Source organism: Globicephala melas, chromosome 4 (genome assembly GCF_963455315.2).
Source record: "Globicephala melas chromosome 4, mGloMel1.2, whole genome shotgun sequence".
NCBI classification, from domain to species: Eukaryota; Metazoa; Chordata; class Mammalia; order Artiodactyla; family Delphinidae; genus Globicephala; species Globicephala melas.
The window spans coordinates 371,359-395,313 of NC_083317.1; the positions used below are offsets into that span (position 1 = coordinate 371,359).

General features: G+C 48.5%; 1 protein-coding gene across 1 annotated transcript in view; it reads left to right on the forward strand.

Moving 5' to 3' along the window:
• Nucleotides 1–18,731, forward strand: part of MCM3AP (minichromosome maintenance complex component 3 associated protein) — a 44,041-nt gene extending 25,310 nt beyond the window's left edge. The window contains exons 18-29 of the mRNA XM_030835661.3: nt 1,261–1,458; nt 3,249–3,317; nt 3,402–3,536; nt 5,336–5,489; nt 10,006–10,264; nt 10,483–10,580; nt 11,408–11,798; nt 12,910–13,167; nt 13,645–13,774; nt 15,533–15,739; nt 17,012–17,162; nt 18,443–18,731. Coding sequence (XP_030691521.2) covers nt 1,261–1,458; nt 3,249–3,317; nt 3,402–3,536; nt 5,336–5,489; nt 10,006–10,264; nt 10,483–10,580; nt 11,408–11,798; nt 12,910–13,167; nt 13,645–13,774; nt 15,533–15,739; nt 17,012–17,162; nt 18,443–18,601 — 2,209 coding nt within the window. The 3' untranslated portion in view covers nt 18,602–18,731. The remainder of the gene's footprint in view (nt 1–1,260; nt 1,459–3,248; nt 3,318–3,401; nt 3,537–5,335; nt 5,490–10,005; nt 10,265–10,482; nt 10,581–11,407; nt 11,799–12,909; nt 13,168–13,644; nt 13,775–15,532; nt 15,740–17,011; nt 17,163–18,442) is intronic.
• The last annotated feature ends 5,224 nt before the right edge of the window (nt 18,732–23,955 follow it).

Sequence of the window (23,955 nt, forward strand, 5' to 3'; positions counted from 1 at the left end):
TGAAAGAAAGCAATTCTTAGGGAAATGTGTGCAACATACAAACCGTCTTCAAACTAAACGGCTTGTTTTGGATTTGTATATAGTAGTACAACCCTAAAGAAGGAAAGTAACAAACATAAACCCAGCATAGTGGTTACCTTTGGGGATGAGAGGGTGTGTGACTGAGCAGGGCCCGTGGGGGTCAGCTGCTGGTCTTGGCCACCCATTCTCCACTGCATGGAAGGATGTGGGTGTTTGATTTATCATTAGTCTTTAAAATGGGTGTACATGTGTTACATATGTTATATAATGATTCATTTCATAATAACATTTAAAGAAAGTAATAGTGTACTTGACAGTTGCAGCCGTGTAAAAGGATTCAGTGAGAAATGAGTCTCCATCCCACGAGGACCTCTGACCTTTGTGTGGTGGTTGGCAGAGGTGGGCGCACGTTCCCTACTCTGTGCCAAACTTTTCTTGACTCTCTGTGACATAGGGCGGAGACCTGACTGCAGCAGCGCGGTGGCCTCTCCCCGTTGCTGTCAGTGCACTGAGGTGGCGTTGCCAGAGCACATGGTAGATGACCTGCCTGGTCCCACTGGTAGACTTTCACATGGCTTTCTCTCTCTAGCTGTGACAAAGACTGCTGCAGTGGCATCCTTGTGCAGACGTTTCACACAGGTGCACACATGTCTGGAGAGAAAATCCTGTCGGTGGTGTCTGCTGGGTCAAAGGGTGTATGGATCTGTGTTTGTGTCCAGATTGGCAAGTTGGCCTCCAGAGATTGTTCACTCTTTTTTTTTTAATTAATTAATTTATTTGGTTGCACCAGGTCTTAGTTGTGGCATGCGGGCTCCTTAGTTGCGGCTCGCAGGCTCCTTAGTTGCCGCTCACTGGCTCCTTAGGTGCGGCGTGGGCAAACTCTTAGTCGCGGCGTGGGCAAACTCTTAGTCGCGGCATGCATGTGGAATCTAGTTCCCTGACCAGGGATCGAACCCAGCCCCCTGCATTGGGAGCACAGAGTCTTACCACTGCACCACCAGGGAAGTCCCTCAGCATTCACTCTTAAGTTCAGTAGTTTCATTGCCCACCACTCATTCGTTATCATGCGTCCCCCATACCTTGAGTTTCAGTTCTGATCCATTTCTCAGTTTGAGAACTGTTGCTGAAAAAGACCTAAACATACTGGCAGAAAATGTTTCCCATGTTAATGCTGGAGATGTTTTTGCCTTGTCCCCATGGCAAAAGCACCCAGTGATGATACTTTGGTCTCTCCTCTAGGTGGAGGGAAGGTGTCGCAGCCCGGAAGAAACTGAGGCGCCAGATGCGGGCCTTCCCTGCGGCGCCCTGCTGTATGGACATGAATGACCGGCTGAGGGCACTGGCGCCCAGCGCAGAGTGCCCCATTGCAGAGGAGAACCTGGCCAAGGGCCTCCTGGATCTGGGCCACGCGGGGAGAGTGGGCATCTCCTGCACCAGGTCAGCAGCCCAGGGCCTCCTAAGCGCCTCCTGCCCCAACTGGCTTCATCGAGGGTGTGGATTAACGCGTCTGTTTGCAGGGAAGATGGGTGGAGTCAGAGGAGGTGAAGGCGGACGCAGGATTGCGTTTTCGGAGTGAGAGTTGCTCTACCTGCTGTGATTTCACCTGCCTTTTCCCCTTAAAACACTCCTGGTCCTGCCAATCGAATTTTCCCTGGAATTACCTGTTTCCTCCTTGCCTTCGTAGCTTAAGGACACATCGTGACCATTCTCAGTGGTGGAGCCAGAGGTCCGTGTTGGCCTCACCCCCACCCCCACCCCGACCCCTCTGCTACCCTGGGTCTGCGGTGGCAGCATTTGAGCGACTCCCCCTCCTGCCATCAGGTCTCTTCTCTTACACGCCCCCTCCCTGTGTCCCCTCGCATGGCCCTCCCTGCCGCTCCTCCTGGCCACCCCGCATGTACCCGGCTCCCTGCCCAGGTCCTGGCTTCAGCTGCCCAATCCTGGCCATGCAGGACTCGGCCTCTCTCTTCAGACCAGGCCGCTGTCGCCTCTGGAGAGGAGCCTCCCAGTGGGGGCCTAGGAAGACGACACAGAGGCACAGTGGCAGCCCACCCTGCTGGGGTCTCGAGGCACATCTTGTCCTCGCCTGGGCTATCACCAGCTCCATGCCTCTAACAAACTTTGTGTAGCTGCCCACGTCCCCACGTCCTGTGCCTGCGTCTGCAAGCAGGGTGGTGATGGTGCTGGCCTGTGTCTGATGTGCTGTGCGTGTTGGGGCCTTCAGCCTTGGCCCGCTGCCTCCTGGAGTCCTGGCTGTGTCACCTGTGTCAGGACGGCCCTCTCTCTGTCCCCTCCCCCTCCCTCCAGCACAGCCGCCGGCCCCTCTTCTTCCCCTCTGCCTCCTCCCCTGGTAATCTTTCTCCATCCTACACGCTGACAGCTCGCTTCGTGCATCTCCAGCCGAGGCCTCTTCCCCACGTCCCCAGTTCAACATCGGAACCTAGTCTTCGCCTGGCCTGCTGCACTCGGTGCCTCCTCTGGCTCACAGCATGCCAGCCTGTCCTCCCTGGGCTGGGTCACACCTGGACTCAGATCCACCATCCTGCGGCTCTACCCTCACCACCTCCACCACCAACCCCTCTCACGTAGCCACCTGTCCCGTCCGCTGGCTTCCGCCCTTGACCCCTGCACCCTGGTGTCCTCACCACCACATCAGGGTCAGGTCGCCTCACGTCCCTGTCGACGTCCCTGGGCTGCTCTCTGAGTTCCTTCATAGTGGCCCCCACCCTGCGCTCTGGCTGCCCCCGCTGCTCTCCCTGTGCTCATTCTGTGTACCTGCCAGGCCCACTCCTGACTTGGTCTGGCCTGTCCCCCAGAACTCACATGCTGGCGCCGCTATTTCCTTCAGTCTTTGCTCCCATATCACCTCTGACCACCCTGTGTAAGTCCACAGCCTGCCCACCGCGCCTGTCACGCCACCCACTAACAGAGGCCCTTCTCTCCCTACAAGGCGTGTGTTCTAGCGGGGCAGGATTTTTGTCTGTTTACTGCTGATCTGCCATGACTGGAACACAGTAGATAATTGCTTGATATTTATGGAATGAACAAGTCCTCTGACTAAACTGTGTCTCTATCGGCAAAGGTTTCTTGGTCTCCTAAGTATTCCCCACTGGGAGACACTCACTAACCAATTACTTCGCACTCAGAACATCACTAAGTGCTTATCAGGTTCCTCGGTGGGTGCTGAGTGGGCCTCACGTAGGCTCTGTGTGGTTCTTCCTTCGCAGGTTAAGGTGTCTCAGAAACAAGGTGGCGCACCAGATGAAGGTTCAGCACTTCTACCAGCAGCTGCTGAGGTTGGTCACCCCCCGCCCGCCGTGTACGCTGCTGCTGCCGGGGGCTCGCGTGGTGGCTCACCTGTGGTGCTCTGTCCCTTCCAGTGACGCGGCATGGGCACCCCTGGACCTGCCATCTCTCGTGGCTGAGCACCTCCCGGGGCGGCAGGAGCGCGTGTTTTGGAAGCTGGTGCTGGTGTTGCCTGATGGAGAAGAGCAGTCCCCAGGGAGTCCTGGCAGGTCAGGCAGGTCTCCCCCTGTGGGGCTAGATGCTCAGCAAGCGGCCGGGAGGCGGGGTGACTTCTCCAGAGCATCTGGCAGCTGAGTGTTGCACACGGGGGTGGCCGGGTGTCAGCCCAGTGTGCTCCTCTCCTCCTGGGGCCCCTGACGCCTGCTTTCATTTTGATGCTCAGCTTTGCAGGCTGTTTTGTTTGTTATTTGAAGTTGACGCTTTATATTATTCACATTTTTATTTTGTATCGTTGGCAACAGTCTTTGTCCAAAAACATTTCAGACTTGATTGTGACTTAAAGCTATGCTGAGGTATGTTGATGAGAGCCTGCTTCATGTTAGACTCTTGGGGAAGACAGTTTAGTTTGTTTGCTATAGTTCCATTTTTTCCTTAGGTAAAAAACTTCTGGCATTTTTAAAAAGAAATCGAAAAAGTTGACATGGCATTGTTTCTTGTAACCAAGTTGCTTCCAGAAACCATACTTGAGCGGTACGCGGGCCTCTCACTGTTGTGGCCCCTCCCGTTGCGGAGCACAGGCTCCGGATGCGCAGGCTCAGCGGCCATGGCTCACGGGCCCAGCCGCTCCGCGGCATGTGGGATCTTCCCGGACCGGGGCACAAACCCGCGTCCCCTGCATCGACAGGTGGACTCTCAACCACTGCGCCACCAGGGAAGCCCCAGATAACATACTTTTAAAGCAACTATGGAACATGTTACTTTTCTTTTTTAGATGTAATTCACATATCATAAATTTCTGCCATTTAAAGTGTACATTTCACTGGTTCTAGTATATTCACAGAGTTGTATAACCATCACAACTATCTAATTGCAGAACACTTTTTCACCTAAAAAGAAATCCATGCCCATGATCAGTCCATCCCTTCTTACCTGCAGCCCCTGGCAACTACTAATCTGTTTTGTGTCTCTATTCATTTGCCTATTCTGGACATTTCATACAAATAGAAGCCGAAAACACGTAGTCTTCTATGACTAGCATAATGTTTTCTAGGTTCATTCATGTTGTAGCATATATTAGTCCTTAATTTTGTGGCCGAATGATATTTGATTGCATGAATATATCACATTTTATTTCTCTGTTCATCAGTTGATGGGCATTTGTGGTGTTTCCACTTTTTGATTATTATGATAACGCTTCTGTGAACATTGACGTGTAAGTGTTTGTGTGGACATATGTTTGCAGTTCTTTTGGTTATATACCTAGCAGTGGAATTGCTGGGTTGTATGGTAAACTCTAAGGACCTTTTCTGTTGCTCAGAATCTTTTCTTAGTGCTTCAAAATCATAAATCATGGGGCTTCCCTGGTGGCGCAGTGGTTGAGAATCTGCCTGCCAATGCAGGGGACACGGGTTCGAGCCCTGGTCTGGGAAGATCCCACATGCCGCAGAGCATCTGGGCCCGTGAGCCATAATTACTGAGCCTGCGCGTCTGGAGCCTGTGCTCTGCAACAACAGAGGCCGCGATAGTGAGAGGCCCGCGCACCGCGATGAAGAGTGGCCCCCGCTTGCCACAACTAGCGAAAGGCCACACACAGAAACGAAGACCCAACACAGCCATAAATAAATAAATAAATAAATAATCATAGATCACATTAGAATGAGTGTCCTCTCAAATATATAACCCAGTAGAGTTCCTAACTCCATTTAAAAAATCACAGCCTGTTTATTAGTTCAGATCACCTTTATAGTAAGATTTGGTGTTTGTGTATTTACATCTGTGTAATATTTCTCTTTATAGTTCAAATTTAGGATTAGACTCTCCTTCAAGTGTTATTTTCTTTTATTCACAGAGTTCTAGCAAACTGGTTAAAAGTCAAGTTCACAGGAGATGATGGCTCAGTGGATGACACGTACCGTGATGTTGGTGGGATTCAGACGCTCACTCTCTTTAACACTCTCAGCAGCAAAGGGAATCAGACAGTTTCTGTCAGTGTGTGCGTCAAGGTGAGTGACCATCACTTAGTGCATGTACTTCTGTGATTTTCTCATTTGCGCTCACTCCCAGACATGATTGGAGTCATATAGCTTCCCTGAAGGGCCCTGAAACAATGTGGGAGGCTCAGAAGCAAGTGTCGTATCGGTTCCTCCTTGCGTCTTGACGACATCCCATGCACACCCCTTGGTGTGAGAGACCAGGCTAGATTCTCGGGAGTGCAGTGAGTCTTAACTGTCTTGGGTCACAGACCTCTCTTTGAGAACTTGGTGAAAACCCAGAACAATCCTGAGAAGTCCATATGTTCACCTATAATTCAGAAGCCCTGAATTCCACGGACCTCTGGTAACTAACCCAAGAGGGATGAGACAGAGCATTACAAAAAAATGCAGTGGCTGTTGCATCTCATATGGTCTGTCAGCTGCTGAAATCTTTGTTAAATAGCTTCCTGATATATCAGGTCTTACCAAAGACTAATGTGTTTTAATCCTATGCAGTTTTCACTTAGGTTCAGTAGTGGGCATTTCAGGTTACTTTTTTTTGTTTTACATTAAAGTTGTCCTCAGTTTTTGATTATAAGTTCTAATTTTCTTTCCTTTCCCTTCCTGCCTTCCTTCCTCTCTCTTTCTCTCCCTCTCTTTCTTTCTTCCTCTCTCTCTCTCGGCTGCGTTGGGTCTTCGTTGCTGAACGTGGGCTTTCTCTGGTTGCGGCGAGCGGGTTCTACTCTTCGTTGCAGTGCACGGGCTTCTCATTGCAGTGGCTTCTCTTGTTACGGAGCACGGGCTCGGGGTGCGCGGACTTCAGTAGTTGTGGCACGCGGGCTCAGTAGTTGTGGCTCGCGGGCTCTAGAGCGCAGGCTCAGTAGTTGTGGCTCACGGGCTTAGTTGCTCCGCAGCATGTGGGATCTTCTGGACCAGGGCTTGAACCCGTGTCCCCTGCCTTGGCAGGCAGACTCTTAACCACTGCGCCACCAGGGAAGCCCCTAATGTTTGTTCTTTGTAGGTATTTGGGCAAATACTGAGCTCAGTTGGTTCCCTGAGAGATACTTGTTTAATGAGAACCTGTTTCCTCATTAGATTCAGACCTGCATAAATGAATTCGAGGTTTTACTGTGTGTGTTCAGAAGTAAAACCAGATGTATATTTTATTTACTTAGAAAATAGCAGTGCAGGGCAGGAAGTGTGGGCTTCAATGTTGAGCAGACCTGGTGTTGGTAGCTGCTGCTGTGGCCACCTGTCCGACCTGGGCCTGGTGCCTCCCATAGTGTGGCGGTCATGACCGGCGGCACGCTCAGAGCAGGGCCCAGTGAAAGCGGCCCTGCCCACCGTGTCCTGACCTGAAGTCTCCACGCCTGACCTCTGCTTTTCCTGACAGGCACGTTCATGGCACACCCGGACATCTGCATGTGGCACCGTAGGGCATGTTCCTCCTGTCCTTGGAACTGCTTCAAACTGTAGTTTGACTATAGAATTTTTGTTTGTTTCTTTCCATTTTAATACTATTTATTGTATTTCTTAAACGTGAAAGTAATACATATATAAAACTAAAAACATAAGGAAATACAGAGGAAGTATGAAGATTATAAGAGCCATCTAAGCTCTCACCATTCAGAGGCAACAGAAACATCCTGGGGCGTGTTCTTCCCTTTTTCCTATGATGACAAAGTCAGACTTCACCTACTGGACAATTAGTTTGTTCTTGCCTTTATTCTTAAAATTTTAAGTCAAAATAATACTTGCATGTAGTTAAAAACTCAGATGGCACCACATGATGTATGATGAGAAACTGCAGCCCCTGCCCCTTCTTCTAGCTCCTTTCCCCAAGGCTTGACTTCTGTCCTGTTTCCATATCATGTCCTTACACTGCCATTTCTCTTATTTATCCCCTTTAGATGTTCTCTGCTGACTTTGCATTAAAATATGTGTATTAGTTATCTATTGCTACATAGCAGGTTACCTCCAAATGTGGCAGCTTTGGGAATTCCCTGGCGGTCCAGTCGTTAGGATTCTGCGTTTCCACTGCAGGATGCCTGGGTTCGATCCCTGGTTCGGGAACTAAGACCCCGCGTGCTGTGCGGCACGGCCAAAAAAACCAAAAAACAAAAAATATCCAAATGTGGCAGCTTTAAATAACAAACGTTTGTTACTCACAGTTTCTGTGGGGCAGAAGTCCAGGTGGGGCTTAGATGGGCCCTCTGGCTCAGGATTCCTCACCAGCTGTAAGTCAAGATGTAGGCCAGGGCTCTGGTCTCCTCGGAAAGCTCACGCTCGTGGTTGTTGGCAGGATTCACTTCCCTGCAGGCCACGCCACGTGGGCTTCTATGAGGCAGCTCACAACAGGGCATCAGCTGGCTGCCATCAGCTGAGCAAGCTGGCGTAATCTCTTTGTAGCCTAATCTTGGAGGTGGCACCCCATTACGTTTGTCTGATACCGTTAGAAGCGTGTCACTGGGCCCAGCTCACACTCAGGGCAGGTGACGGTGCACGGACATCAGCACGAGGAGGTGGCATCGTGGGGCCATCCTGGGGCTGCACACCCCACTGTGGGAGGCGTGAACTCTTAATACCCCAGTTCCTCTCAGCCTCCCCATCTTCCAGGTGGCTACATCATTACTTTATATTATCTCAGCAAGTGGGGCCATGTGGGTGCGTGTGTTGTGTATGCGCGCGCGTGCCGTGTGACAGCTATTTGCCCCAGAACCAGCAAGTGTTCTGTGACGACATTTGTTTATTTTTTGCAAGTAGTAGTTGTCTCATTATCTTACTTAAGTAGTTTTATCTTCATCTTTCGTTAATATCACCCAGATGTGCCGGCACATGGGCTGCGCGTCTCTCAATAGAGTTTCCTAAGTGTTCTGTCACTTCACCTTGTCCCTCCCTCTGAGAAGGTGCCACCCTCCTGCTCCCCTTGAGGCGGATAACGTGTCCCACGCTGTGGCTTCCGCCAGGCCCTCCAGACCGAGAGCTCGGTCCCGCTCTTCCACCCCTAGCCCTGGCCCTCGTGGCCGGGCCCTCGTGGCCGGGCGCCGCCTGTGGGTCAGTGCTCTTACTCATGATGCGGTTTTGCCAGGGAGGGAGGAGCCAAAACACACAGCCTGGGGCCACACAGCTGCTCCGCGGCGCCACTGTGCACAGGGACCCTTGAGGACCAAGTGAGTTATACATACAGAGCGCAGTCCGACACATCAAGCACTTACGCGGTGCTGCCGTTGGCAGCAGCAGCACGATGTTTTCTTGGTTTAGTCTCTTGTTGGATGGAGCACGTTTTCCACTTTCTTCCAAAGGAAGAATGCGTGGGAGGAGAATTTTTGGCATTCTTGCCTGTCTGAAAATGTATTTACTCTCACATTTGCTTCATAGTTTAGCTAGGTTTGTAGAATTATGGATTGAAAGTTATTTTCCTTCTAGTTTGCTCCACTGTCACCTGCCGTCCAGCTTTGCTGTTGAGATGTCTGAAACTGTTCTGTTCCTTTCCCTGTGGTCCACTTTGTTTCTCTTTGGAAGCCTGTACTCTGTCCCTGGGGCCCTGGTGCTGACTTTCCTTCCCTCATCGTTTCATCGTTTGGGCCTGGTGGGTCCTTGTGGGCTGGAGACTGACGTTTTTGCATCTTGATGACATCCACTTTCCTTCTCATTGATTCTCTTCTTTCTTGAACTCCTATTAGACTGATGTTGGCCTCATCAGTTGAGCGTCTGAGCCTCTTAATCCTTTCTATCCCATTTTCTCTTGTTTTTTAATACTGTTTTCTGGGAGGTTTCCTTGACTTTGTATTCCAAATGTTCTATTGAGTTTTTAATAATATATATATTATCGATTTCCTTTTTCTTGTTCTTATTTGACTTTTTCATATCATCTTATGACTGTTTCCAGAGGCATCCTCAGAGGAAATGAGGATTTTTGCATAAGTTTTCTATGTGCCATGCGGTATCTGTTTCCTTTGGGTTTCTTTCTTTTTTTTTTTTTTAATTTTTAAAAATTTTTGGCTGCATGGGGTCTTTGTTGCTGCACACAGTCTTTCTCTATTTGCAGCGAGCGGGGGCTACTCTTCATTGTAGTGTGCAGGCTTCTCATTGCGGTGGCTTCTCTTGTTGCGGAGCACAGGCTCTAGGTGTGTGGGCTTCAGTAGTTATGGCACGTGGGCTCAGTAGTTGTGGCTTATGGGCTCTAGACCACAGGCTCAGTAGTTGTGGTGCATGGGCTTAGTTGCTCCACGGCATGTGGGATCTTCCTGGACCAGCAATCCAACCCGTGTCCCCTGCACTGGCAGGCAGATTCTTAACCACCAGGGAAGCCACTGGGGAAGTCCCGGCTTACTCGTTTTTTACAAGCCTGTTTGAGGTAACTGTTAAGATTAAATTGCTCCAACACAAGTCTAGCCAGAGGCTGCATTACCTATGACTAATTTCCGTACTAATTCTCGGCCTCACGGCGTGAGGTGAGCATCTGGCTCTGCTCACTCTGGGACCGAAGCTCACTGTTGATTTGTCCCCTGGTGCACCCATCTTGATGGCCTGGGTGCCGTTCCAGGTGGCCCACGGTGCTCTTAGCGACTGTGCCCTCGACGCTGCGGAGACACAGAAGGAGCTCCTGGGAGCCAGCGGGCTTATGCTGCTGCTTCCCCCCAAAGTGAAGAGCGAGGACGTGGCGGAGGAGGACGTGTACTGGCTGTCGGCGTTGCTGCAGATCAAGCAGCTCCTGCAGGCCAAGCCCTTCCAGCCTGCGCTTCCGCTGGTGGTTCTTGTGTCCGGCCCGGGAGGGGACGCCGTGGAGAAGGAAGTGGAAGCTGGTGTGTGAAGGCAGTTCCATTTATGAGCTGGCATGTTAAATAAGTGGGTAGAGCCGGAGGTATGAGGAAGTGCTGGCAGTGTGGTGTCCGGAGTCACGTGACAGCAGCTGCTGCAGTGACTGGGGGCAGGGCTGGGCAGGGTCAGAGCAGTGAGATGCCTTTGCTGGCCTGCAGACCTCTACCAGGAGACAGGTGACCTACGTCTGTTTGTCTTAAAGGTCTGATGCTCCAGGATTTGGTTTCAGCTAAGCTGATTTCAGATTATACCGTTCTTGAGATCCCTGATTCCATTAGTGATTTACAAGGCACGACTAAGGTAAGGTTTTATCATTTTTAAAGGTCCGACAAGATATTTTCAGTTTTTTCCCTTTCACTGTATCTTGAATTTAGTGTATGTTACTGCTTGCATCTTTAATTTTATGTTTTGACAGGAAACTTTCTAAAAATATAAGCAGAAATCAAAATAAAAGATAAAATTTGCCCACAGTCCTGCTATTGGCAATAAATTAAATTGTGTAAATTTTTTTAGAGGTTTTGTTGTTATGGATTTAAAATATGACAATTCATGTCTTGTATCTGACGGTCAGATGTATAATTATTTTTGTAAGTGGTTGTCCTTGGAATATGAAGAAATAATGTTATCAGAAGTTTCCTTAAAAAAAGGAAGTCTGTGCTGATAATTACATTTAGGCAAAGAAGTGCCAGGAATTAAAATAAAAGTAATAAGTACAGGAGGAAAGATAACTACAGGATGTGAAAGCATCCAGGTACGTAGTGAAGCTGTGAGTCCTTCTAAGAACGGGAAGACGTGGCTTCCTTTTCTGTGTGAGGTGAAGAGGATGTGTAGGGCTGGTTTCCCCTGGGCCTTCAGCCCTTCCGGGGCGGTCCTTCAGGCCACGCTCCTCGGGGGCGAGGGGCACGGGAGCCCTTCTCGGGGTCCCTGCTGTGTGGGTCTCCAGGGCCCTGGGAGACCAAACTCAACTGCAGTGGAAGCTTCTGCTCCCCTTCCTGGTGTGGTTGAGAGGCTGCTGCTCCGGTGGCACCTGCTGTGGCAGCTGTGGGAGGGGCGCCTTCAGGAATCTCTTCCTGAAAAGCAGCGTGAATTGTTGAACCAGATCTCTCCCCACTGTCTTTGCTTCTCAGGTTTCGCAGGCTGTGCAGTGGCTGGTCTCGCACTGCCCCTGTGCCCTTGACCTTTGTTGCCAGACCCTCATTCAGTACGTGGAAGACGGGGTTAGCCGGGAGTTTAGCGGCCGGTTTTTCCACGACAGAAGAGAGCGGAGGCTAGGCGGCCTGGCCCCGCAGGAGCCAAGTGCCGTCATCGAACTGTTCAACAGCGTGCTGAGCTTCCTGGCCTCTGTAGTGTCCTCCGAGCAGCTCTGTGACCTGTCCTGGCCTGTCACTGAGTTTGCCGAGGCAGGGGGCAGCCGGCTGCTTCCTCACCTTCACTGGAACACCCCGGAGCACCTGGCCTGGCTGAGGCAGGCTATCCTTGGCTTCCAGCTCCCACAGATGGACCTTCCGCCCCCGGGAGGTGCGTGCTCGTGCTGAGGGGTACTGGCTGGGAAGCAGTGTGCTGCGGCCGAGTTCCCCGCCTCCTTCTTGCTGTAGAGACTCCCTGGCCGGTGTTGGGCACCAGTGTGAGGTGGCCCTTCTCCACCGGGCACCCCGGCCCCATGCTGCACCCGTCCGCACTTGCCTTTGGATTCAGGAGTCAGGACGAGCTGGGGTTCTGTGGAGTGAGCCCTGTTGGCCCTTCACCACCATCTGAGCGGTCTGTGGGTATCTGTTTAGTCTCGGGAGGAAGGTGTCAGGAAGAGTGCTGCACCCAAGGCCTGGGACTCCTCAGTTAACAGCAGGTCCCATCCTGCCTGTGCCATGGCATTTGGGAGCCAAAGGCATGGGGACTGTGCAGTCCTGTCCCCACGCTGCTGGCTCTGCTGGGGCCACGGCACTCAGTGCTGCTTTAACACCAGTGTTCTTTCTTTGTCAAAGAAGCTCGTTCTGTGGCTCCGGCTGTGCCCGAGTGAGGCTTTTAGGCTGTTCTCACGTGGACTTTATGGGTCCCTGTGCTGTGAGGAGGCTGCCCCTTCCCTTGCTGATGCTGTTAGGAGGGAACAAGGCTGTTTGTGCTCACGTGGCGCAGCACATGGCCTTAGCAGGGCCATTCTCCTTTAGACCATTGGAACAGAGGCCTCAGGCTTCATTCTAAATTTTGAGGTGCACTCTCCAGTAGGTCTAACAGACATTTGCTACTGAAGGAACCCAATGGGGAATAAACTGCACTGCGCAAATCCTCTGCCGTGAGCTAGGTCGGGGCTCCCCAAGAGAAGCCCGTGCCTCTGGGACCAGACGTCCCTGAGTGCTTGGTCAGATACGGATTCCTGCATGCACCTGCAGGCCTGTGCAGTCAGAGCCTCTAGGATGGACCCTTTGTTGTGAAGTTTGACCTGGGTGGCTGCATCCCTTACCTGGATGTGGGGAGGGAGATGTTCTTTTCTTAACAGCTGTGGTTCTGTTGTATTCAGAGTTGAAGGCAGACTTCTCGGCTACAGAGTTGCCTTTTCCTAGGAAAATACAGAGTGAAGAACATGGCATGTAGATTTGCACCACGGTCTGTGACTCCTGTGGCGCTTTCTCTCCAGCTCCCTGGCTCCCCGTGTGCTCCATGGTTGTCCAGTACGCCTCCCAGATCCCCAGCTCTCTCCAGACGCAGCCTGTCCTGCAGTCCCAGGTGGAGAGCCTGCTCCGCGGCACGCACTGCAGGTGGAAGAGCGGGAGCCCCTCCCCAGGCCGGGGGGCGCGGCCCTCAGTTGCTGAGATCCCGTGGGATGACATCATCGCCTTGTGCATCAACCACAGGCTGAGGGACTGGACACCCCCCAGGCTTCCCGTCACATCAGGTAGTTAGTGCTTGGTGCCATGGGCCGGCTCCTCAGGAGACTTTCCTGGTCCAGTTTCAGCAAAGGAAGATGTTTACTTGATGGTTGTTTCCTTCCTGCGGGTCCCCGCCTTTCCTCTGCTTAGGGCTACCTCTCCAAGCCAGTGATCTCCAGGTGACTTATAAACATTGGGAAGAGCTGAGAAGGTTCCAGGAGAGCCTGCATTCATCTCCCTGAAATGGGCCCCCAGGGCTGGCTTTAGAGAGACTTCTCTGAGTAGTCACACTGGCCATGCAGGTCTGGACGTGAGCCTCTCTGGACCGTGAATGACCCATGGAAACTTGGAGCATATGTAGCTCAAGCATGGGAGTCACATAATTGTGTGACTTTAATCGGAAGGGCTAGTCCTTAAGTCAGTGAATTTAAGCAGACATCAAGTGGTCACCTGTTGCTCTTTTGATATTCTTTTCTCTTCTTATTTTTGTATCGTTTTCTCAGAGGCACTGACTAAAGATGGTCAGATATGTGTGTATTTTTTTAAAAACCATTTGAAAAACTACGACGTTCCTTTGTCGTGGGAACAAGCCAGAATGCAGACGCAGAAGGAGCTACAGTTGAGTCAGAGCCGGTGAGATCTGTGTTCAGTGTGCGTTTCTGTCATCCCACAACCAAGAGAGTGAACTGTATTCTCTAACAGAGTATACAGCAGAAATTCACATCCTATGCATGAAATCCAGCCCATTGTGGGGAGATTCCGACAGATGCTAGAGGAACAGATCATTCCCATGTAGTAGAAACTGTTGTAGAGCAGAGGGAAACAAGCATCGCATTTCATTTATTGGACAAACCTGACCCTGAAGCCGTAACATAACCAGGAGAGTGCAGACAAAAGAAAGCTGTTGTCTGATCTCACTTACAAACCTGGTTCAAAAATACTAAGTAAGGTGTTAGCACATGCAGTTTTGCAGTACATAAAAAACTCACAGGCTCGCTTTATACCATGCTATACAATATTAACAGTAGTACACAACTATTTGTGTAATTTGCTGCCATAACAGAAAAATAAGTGGTCATTTCACTAGGTGTTGAAAAGTTTTCCTTAAAATTTATACCCATTCCTTCTCCCTCTCCAAGAAAGCAATTTATACCCATTCCTGATAAAATTTCCTACGAAACTTGGGTAGAGCAGTTCTTTAGCTTGATAGGGCTGTCTGCCATAAAACTACTAACAAACCCCATGCTTCTCGGTAAAACATCAGAAACACTGAAGTGAGAACCAGCCTTGAGCTGCCCTGACATCACTGCTGTCCACTGTTGTCCTGGAGACCCTGCCCAGTTTAGGGCATAAATATCAAGAGAGGAGGACCAATTATTTCCAGACAGTAAAACTGTCAGCTCAGGATCATCGACAGTCACACCCTTAGAACTGTTCAGCATTCAGCAAGGTGACCAGACAGATCAGCCTACAGTGTACAGAAATTCTCATTCACAGCAGCAACAAATCTAGAACATATGGACACAAACTGACCAGGAGAGGCACCAAACCCCTGTGAAGGGGATTCTCAGAGCCCTGAAGGTGCAAAGAAAACCTTGAATAAATGAGGGGCAGGCTAGGCTTTGCTGACTGGAGGATGCAATGCTATAAAGATGTCAGTTCTCAGGGCATTTCTAATCAAAAGCCCAAAAGGATGTTTCCGCCTGGTCCTGACAAGTTAATTCTAGAATTCATCAGGATGGGAAAATGTGTAGCAATTGCTGAGAAAACTTTGAACAAGAATAACAGGGAAGGTCTGCTCAGCCTGAGCTCAGAACATGTAACAAAGTTACAGTAGACAGATGGGCCAGAATGGAAAGTGCAAGAACAGAGCCACATGTGATAGAAGTACCACGCCAAATGTGGGAAATGAGTGCAGAGAGGACAGACTTTGGCCTCTGTTTAGAAAAAGCATTAGACCCGCATCTCCCGCTGCTGTAAACATTACTTCCAGGGGAATTCCCTGGCGGTCCAGTGGTTAGGACTCAGCGCTTTCACTGCCCAGGGCCTGGGTTCAATCCCTAGTCGGGGAACTAGAATCCCGCAGGCCTCGCATCACAGCAAAAAAAAAAAAAAATCCACATGGATTTAGGAGCTACATGAAAAATAAGAACCTTGCCAGTATTAGGGAATAACAGAGACTGCTGATGACCCTGCAATGGGAAGCAAAACTCAGAGTAGAGAAGCTTCGGGAGCCTTGCTGCCCAGGAGAGGGGAAGCTGCTGCGAGGCAGAGGCTGCCCTTCCTCTGCGCCTGTGCCTGACCCCAAAGCACCGCACTCTACCTGATGCCAGAGGAGCCCTTTCTCCCTCTCTTTCCTGACCGTAAGCATTTCAAAACGTGTACTTACAGTTTGGGGATAAGATCTTTTCATCCTTCTGCAAACAAGCTTCGCACTCCGTTACTTCACGGGCACCGCAAAGGGAAGAGAGGTGTGAAGCGCGGCCGAGAGGGGCGGATTCCCGGCACCGACGACCTGATGCACAGAGCCTCTGCCCAGGAGCTCCTGGCCCAGTGTCTGTCCAGCAGCCTGCTGCTGGAGAAAGAGGAGAGCAAGAGGTGAAGCCCCTTTCCGGGGTTCGTTTTGTCCTTTAGGCCGCTTCATGCTGGGTTAGCAAGGATCCCAGGGACGAGACTGTTTAAAAAAGAAGGCAGGTCAGACGTGTGAAGGATAAGCTCTTTGAGGACAGGCAGTGCCCTCGATAGTGTGCCTTCGACTTTTATTATTTGAAATCGGTTTCGTTGATTGTTTATCACTGAAAGTCCCGAGTCTCCTAGTGGGGAGTGAGTGTAGCTGGCTAACTAAGCCTCTGTGGCACGTGGCTGGCACGCTCTGCCCGTCTGGCCAGCCTGGGCGTTGGGGCATTCCCACACTGCGGCTATGCAGGAGCTGGATGGAGCAGGGCTTCCCTCTGCCTCTCCCACCACCCGTGTTCATGGTTTTACTGAGAAAGAAGAGACGGCAAGAAGGGAGTTTCCACTGTCGTCCTCATGCCTCCCCCTGCCCTGTCCTCTCCAGCAGCCTCCGTGTCCAGCCAGTAGGCAAGGTCAGCCCCTCCCCTTGGCCCACCTTGTGCTCACTTCTGGCCTCTGCTCACATCTCCTCAGTGAGGACCTCCTTACCCATCTCACCAGTCCTCCCTGTCTCCATGTCTCTGCCTTGTCTTTCTCGTCTTCGGACGTCTCCTTTGTCTGTCTCACCTCACTAGAGTGTCAGCTGCCTCCAGCTGGGCCTTGTCTGTTCTGTGTCAGTGCTGTGTCGCTGGTACCCAGAATGATGCCTAGCATTTGGGGGAGGCTTGATAAATATGTGTTGGGAGAGTGAATGAATGTGTCATGATTTCTAAAAGTAGATTTTCCTAGGTCTGTATCATTTAAGCAGTTTGGACCAGATTATGTTTCTTTAAAAAACAAGTACATGGAGTGGACAGCTCTGGAGTATGTTAGGTATCAGTGCGATGTTATTTTGGGTTAATTTTAAACTAAAGCAGCAATCCATACATTTTGGATAATCCAAAGAGATCCAAATTAATTATAGACACATCATAGCAAAATAAGCCAGAGAAGATAAACCAAGTGAGAGAAGTACAAGTAGTGTTAAAAAGCAGTTGTTTTGGATAAATGCCACCTTTTTCATTAAATATAAATCAGTTTTATAAGTTAAAGAGAAGATACTAAATTTTTTTAAACAGTTGCTTTTTTGCTTCTTAGTTGATGTCATAACTTAGTTCCACCCTTAGTAAAAAGCAGAGCTTTAAAAAATTTAAAGCATATATAGGAGAAAAGTGAGTGACAGTTAAATTTTTGCTTCCTAATGCTCAAATGTTTCAGGTTTGAAGATCAACTTCAGCAGTGGTTGTCAGAGGACTCGGGAGCATGTACAGATTCAACTTCCCTTCCACTCTACCTTCCTCAGACTCTGGTGTCTCTGCCTCAGACTATCGAACCTGTGATGAAAACATCTACAACTACTAGCCTTCAGGTGAGAAGAGAGTACATTTGGCATTTATATTAGACTTAACAACTGAGAGAATGACTGGGAAAAAAGTAATGTCTCGAGTCATCGTATGAGGTCATGATGACCAATAAATTATTAGCTTAAATTAGATCTTTTCTTAAACTTAATCTGTCAGTATTATAGTGGCCCAACTAATTCCGAGTTTCTGCTTATGAAATGAATGAAGAATGGAATTGAAACATGCTTAAGAACTGAACAAAACCCATAACCATGTTATGCTGACGTGCAGTAAAGTTTGGAGGGGAATAACAAAGGTGGCAACAGTGGTTCGGTTTATGGAGCACATACTGTCCAAGCTTTGGCATCACCCGGACCTCCCTTCTGGTATTAATTTTCCGTGAGGAAAATTAATGAATGAGGAGGGTATGCCCACAGAAGTCACGGGCCTCACCCAAGAGTGTTCAGCTGGTCAGTGGCAAAGCTGCTTTTTAAAGCCAGACCCAGCTGGCTCCGAAGCTCAAGGTCTTTCTACTTCACCATTCTTCCTTCAGTGATAAAAGAAACAAAAGCAGAGTTTATATGTATAATGCTGGACAGGCAAAATGTATGCTCCTGGATTGGCTTTTAGGAAGCCCTTCAATTGCGGAGAAAAACAAATTAAGATGACATACTATTTCCAATTATTAGTTTGGCAGATACCTTAAAAATATTTGTACGCTTTGACTTAACAATTCTGCCTTAAAGAAATTACTGATGACAAAAGTGAATGTATTTTTGTTCACTGTAGCATTAATTATAGTACCTGAAAGTGGAAACTAAACATCCAAAGATGAGAGTCTGGTTCAGCAATTACAATACATATGATGGCATAGTTCGTAGCTCTTGACAACGATTTCTTATAAAAACGACTAGAAGTTGTTCATGGTAGAATCAGAAGTGGAGGGACTTCCCCGGTAGTCCAGTGGTTAAGACTGTGCGCTTCCAGTGCAAGGGGTTTGGGTTTAATCCCTGGTAGGGGAACTAAGATCCCACATGCCATGCGGCACGGCCAGAAAAGGAAAATTTAAAATATAAATAAAGAATCAGAAGAGGAAACATTCCATGGCAGATGATGGCAGCTGTACGTGTATATGCTGGGAGGGGCTGGAAGGATGTGTGATAGATGCCAAGAGAGGGGTTTGTTGAGCCTAGCAGGCCCCAGAAGAGGTTTCTAACGCGAGTCAGATCCAGTGCCTTTAAAGAAAATATATTTTGGCTCGTGGGTATCCCAAAGCTATTTTTGGTTTCTTTTTTTGTTCAAATAGAATGACAGGACACGGGAGCAACTGCAGATGTCAGAGGCAACAGGCACGTCTGTGACCGAACGGCTGAAGCGCCTAGAAAGGCTGATCCGGAGTTCAAGGGAAGAGGACGTTGCCTCTGAGCTCCATCTCTCTGCACTACTGGACATGGTGGACATTTGAGCTGCTGGACCTGAGAGAGGGTCTGGAAGATGTTCTTTTAACTCAAAATAATGTTATTCTCAGATGCTTGATGCATGTTGGAATGTGATTATTAATCATGCAAAAATAAACCACTGGAATATCCAATGAGGTCTTCCTCAGTTTTCAGAATGAAAGGTTGTTTTCTCCTGTGTAATGTCTTTGATACTCTTACCTGTTTTCATGATCTCTTCTGACTGTTGTCCACCAACACATGCTCTTACATTTCAGTGTGTAACGGTGGTCATTCATTGTCTTAGCAACAGTTGCAGTCCCTGATGTGCCAAATCAGTGCAGGGATGAATAAGGTGCAGGGACCCTGCCCACCCGGCCTGCCCAGCTCACACCTCAGAGAGCCAACAGATGTACTGAGCCAACTGTATATGTACATAGCTCTCTGAGGCATGGGGCATGTGCCTGCATTGGAAGCAGGGGGAGACAAGGGGATTGGGCAGAGGACAGAGCAGAATTCTTGGAGAGGAGTGCAGTGGTATACCCAGGAGGATGTGATGAAAACCTGGAGGTGCCAGTTTGGTAGTACTGCCAAGCCAGACCGCCGAGACCCTTGCTGCTTTACTGTGAGTGCTATGGGAATCAGCTATTGGAGGATATTAGGCAAGAAGTGATTTGGTCACATTTTGTTTCAAAAACTGCATATGGGGAACAACAGTAAGACAAGCAATGGATCTCGAAAGGAGGATGCTGCAGCTGTCCAGGTGAAAGAAGAAGGGTATAATCCTGAGTCTGCTAGCAGTTGGTGTGGAGAGAAGGGATACATTTGAGCCATATACAGAAAGAGGTATTAACAGACTTGATGCTGAGTATGACCGTCAGTCTTAAATTGGCACTCAGCATCTCCCTACTATATCCCACATCCCCTAGAGTCTCTGAGGGAACTATTTCATATCTTCTTATTCTCTTCAAATCTACAACATTCCTAGATGATGACCTGCTTCTTATTTCATTGAGAAAAAAGAAGCACTAGGAACAGAACTTGCTCATCCTACCACCACCACATCTACCAGCCAAACCCTGCATCCGCCAGAACAAACACTCATCAACTCTTAGGGATTTCTTCAGTGATTAACTTCAATGTTTATCAGTAAAGACTTAAGTAATGCTATTTCTTAATCTCGATTTTAGACATCTGTTGATTTCCTACAATAGAAAATGAGTTAGCTCTCATACTATCCTCTCTGCAACGTGTATCACCCACACATGCATACTACATTTCCTCTCCCACTAGTCTCCCAAAATGATTTAAGATGTTAGCTGAAATCTGCATTCAGAGTTCAGTATGACTATATTAATACCGTTTGCTGTCGAGCCCTGTATTGGTTTATGATTACATTTCCTTTAGGGACAACTTTCCGTTGTACCTGGAGTCAACTGTCTTGCTTTTTCATTTGCTTGGTTTTCTGTGTTCCTAGCACTACTTCACCCAAACCTCTCCTCGCTAAGTGTGAAGCTCCTCCCAACACTCAGGTGCCTCAGGTAATATGCTAGCTCCATTTTCTTCTGGAAATGAACTGCTGGGAAATCCCCCGTCTGTGCCACCTTGGACGTCCCCTGGATTCTGAGTCGTATACCTTCCTCTTCCGTGGTCTGCTTTCTCATTTTGATGGAGCTCATCTTTTAGAGCCTTCCGAGCTTGCATATCTAAAAGATCTTTATTTCTACCCTTATGTTAGATTCATCATTTGAATGGAAGTAGAATTTTACATTGGAAATTATTCCTCTGCGTTTTTGTTTGTTTTTTGTTACTGGGAGTTTTTTTTAAGATCATCTCTATCCCTGGTGGTCTCAAATTTCTCAACAACATGCTTGACGTATTGGTTTGCCTCCCCTATTCCCTGCCGAATTTATTGTGCTCGGCGTGTTGTAGTGCTTTTTTCCAGTAGTTTTTGCTATGTAACAAACTACCCCAACCATAGCTTAAATTCGGGAAGGACAGGCTGGGCAGCTTTCTCTTGGGATCTCTCATGCAGTTGCAGTCAGGTATTGAATGCAGGTATTGGGACTGTGGTTATCTGAAGTCTTGACTGTGGCTGGATGTCTGAGACAGCTCACTTACATAGCGGGCAGGTGATGTTGCACTGTTGGCTAGGGGCTCAGCTGGGGCTTTCGACCTGAGTAGCTATATGTGACCTCATCACGTGGCTTGGCTTCCTCACAGCAAGGTGGCCTCAGATAGGACTTTTCACATGGCATCTCAGGGCTCCAAGTGCAAGTGCCCCAGTGAGCGAAATGCAAGCCCAGCTTTGGAATCTGTGCAGGATCACTTCCACTTCATTGTATTGGTTACAAGCATCTGGTTATAGATTAAAGGGACGGGACATAGGTCCTATTTCTCAGTGGGGATGAGTGGTAAGACCACATTGTAAAAGAGCATGTGAGATGGGAGATTTTGCAGGCATCTTTAGAAAATATTCTCCCATGCTTTTCCAATCCAGAAAACTTTCCCTAATTCTGGGAATTTTTGGAAATTATTTAATACAATTTTCTCCTCCACGGTTTCCCTTTGGAACTCCTAATACTCAGATGTTTGACCACCTGTATCGATGCTCCAATTTTCTTTTCAATTTTTGTATATCTTTATCTTTTTATTCTACTATTCTAAAATTTCTCTATCTCCCTGTTCTAGTGATTTTAAAACTGCTACCATATTGTGAATCACTATATTGTACACCTGTAACATATAAAATTGCACATCAGCTATACTTCAATTAAAAAAGTTCAAAAAAAATTTTAAACTGCTGCCATATTTTTAATTTCTGAGAGTCTTTTTCTTAATGTTTCTTATTAGAGACGACTCCTATTAATTCATTCATTTACTCAGTATATACTTTTGGAATGTTTACCATATGCCAGGCATTATTCCAGGTGCTGGGGATATAGCAACAAATGAAACAAATTTCAGCCCTCACAGAGCTTATATTTTAGTGGGGGAGACAGACAATAAACAAGATAATTACGCAAAACATTTGGTATGCTAACTGGTGACAAGCACAGAAAAAAATAAGTCAGGGAGGGAAAGAGTATGTCAGGATGTTGCACTCATGAAACAAGAACCATCTATCTCTGTGAGGACATGTTTTCATCAAAGTCCTCTTCTACGACTTTCAATCATCTCCATTTCTCAAAATTTCCTTTTTCGGGACTTCCGTGGTGGTGCAGTGGTTAAGAATCCGCCTGCCAATGCAGGGGACACGGGTTCGGTCCCTGGTCTGGGAAGATCCCACATGCCTCGGAGCAACTAAGCCCATGTGCCACAACTACTGAGTCCATGTGCCGCAATTACTGAAGCCCACGCGCCTAGAGCCCGTGCTCTGCAACAAGAGAAGCCACCGCAATGAGAAGCCCCCGCACCACAACGAAGAGTAGCCCCCACTCAGCCCAACTAGAGAAAGCCCGCGCGCAGCAACGAAGACCCAATGCAGCCAAAAAAAAAAATTTTCCTTTTTCGTTGCCTTTCGTGGTAGAGGTTTTCCTCAAATGTTTGGCTCATGTTGATGATCGGGCTCTGAGGAGCTTGCTGGAAGCTCTGTGCCAACAGATACAGCCTGCCAGCTGATAGGCTTCTCTGTTTTTCCACTGGGTCCCAGGGGCCAATGTTTGGAGGTCTTTGGGGGGAGGGCCATTTGCTCCAGAGAAATCCTCCTATTGTCCGGAGCTATACGGCTGAGTGGGAGAAGTGGAACTGCCACAACAGTGGAGACTTTCACTCAACACCCTGCTTTCAGTGGTCCTCAGCTATGTCTTGTGCCTGAGTTCACACCTGCTCTGACTCCACTGCTGCAGGCTTCCGTCCAGGTAGGGGAAGGGGTCTATTGTCAGATTGCTTCTTGTTCAAACTTTACACCAGTTCTAACTTCCGCACCTTCCTGGGGCTCACGGGCAAGAATGGTCTTTTTCCCCAGTGGCTTCACCCCGACAGTGGGTTGCAGCTTCCTCTGGCTTGCTAAGGCAGTGAGTACTCCTCCTTGCATTCCTGGCCTCTCCAATTTTGTTGACCTCCCTCATTTACTGGTGCTTCCTCTCCCATTCTTTCACTACTATGCATTTTTGTCTCTTTTATTACTTTATGTAAGTAGGGTTTAGGTGGGAAACGGAAGTCAATACCTGTGCTCAGTCTGACATGTTTAATTGGAAATCCCCCCCCCCACCTTTTTAACTACTGCTGGGCTTTTCTTCTCACATCTCCTGAGATTGCTCTTGTCAGTCACCAGTAAATTGTCTTGCCACACCTAGTTGCCAATTCTCAGACCTCATTTTACAATCCCTTTAAAATCTCCGCACAGATCACCATGTCTTCACCTGGCTTCCCTGACTCCACATTCCTCTAGTTTTTCTCCTCTCTCTGGCCACTCCTCCTCCTCTAGGTTGGAAATGGTTGGTGCCCTAGGACTGATCCTGGAAATTCTTCTCTTTGGAACACTCACGCCCTAGCTGATTTCATCCAACCTTATGTTTTCAAACATCACCTGAAAACAGGCGACTCCCAAGTTTCTCTCTCTAGTTCTGTCTTCTCTCCCGAATACCAGCCTGTCTACTTAGCCTATCCACTTGAATGTCTAATGGGCATCTCTGTCTTAACATGTTCCTAATCTAAGTTGAAAGTTTTCCCCAAACCTTCTTCTCTACTTTAGAAATGACACTATCATATGCCCAGTTGTCCATGCCAAAAACCTCAGAGTCTTCCGTGTCCTGTTTATTGGACAAGCAGGAATTGGTAGGGTGCAAGTGGAGAGAAGCATTATTTTTTCTCATGACTCTCCCTAGAAACTCTTATCTGTGATTCTCAGATAGATTTTATAGGTTTTTCCTATCTTAGAAATTTTTTTTAATAAATTTATTTCTTTATTTTTGGCTGTGTTGGGTCTTCGTTGCTGCACATGGGCTTTCTCTAGTTGCATTGAGCGGGGGCTACTCTTCGTTGCGGTGCTCGGGCTTCTCATTGTCGTGGCTTCTCTTGTTGCGGAGCACGGGCTCTAGGCGACAGGCTTCAGTAGTTGCGGCACGTGGGCTCAGTAGTTGTGGCTCGTGGGCTCTAGAGCACAGGCTCAGAAGTCGTGGCGCACGGGCTTAGTTGCTCCGCGGCATGTGGGATCTTCCCGGGCCAGGGCTCGCACCCGTGTCCCTTGCATTGGCAGGTGGATTCTTAACCACTGCGCCACCAGGGAAGCCCCCCTATCTTAGAAATTTTAAAAAGAGGATTATTGTTTTGCTCATAAAAAGTCCAGTCCAGTAAAATATCAAAACTCAAATTCTGCTCCAAGCGAAACCTATTTCCTCCCTTAGCTTGACCAGAGTCAGAGTTTGAGATGTCCATGTAG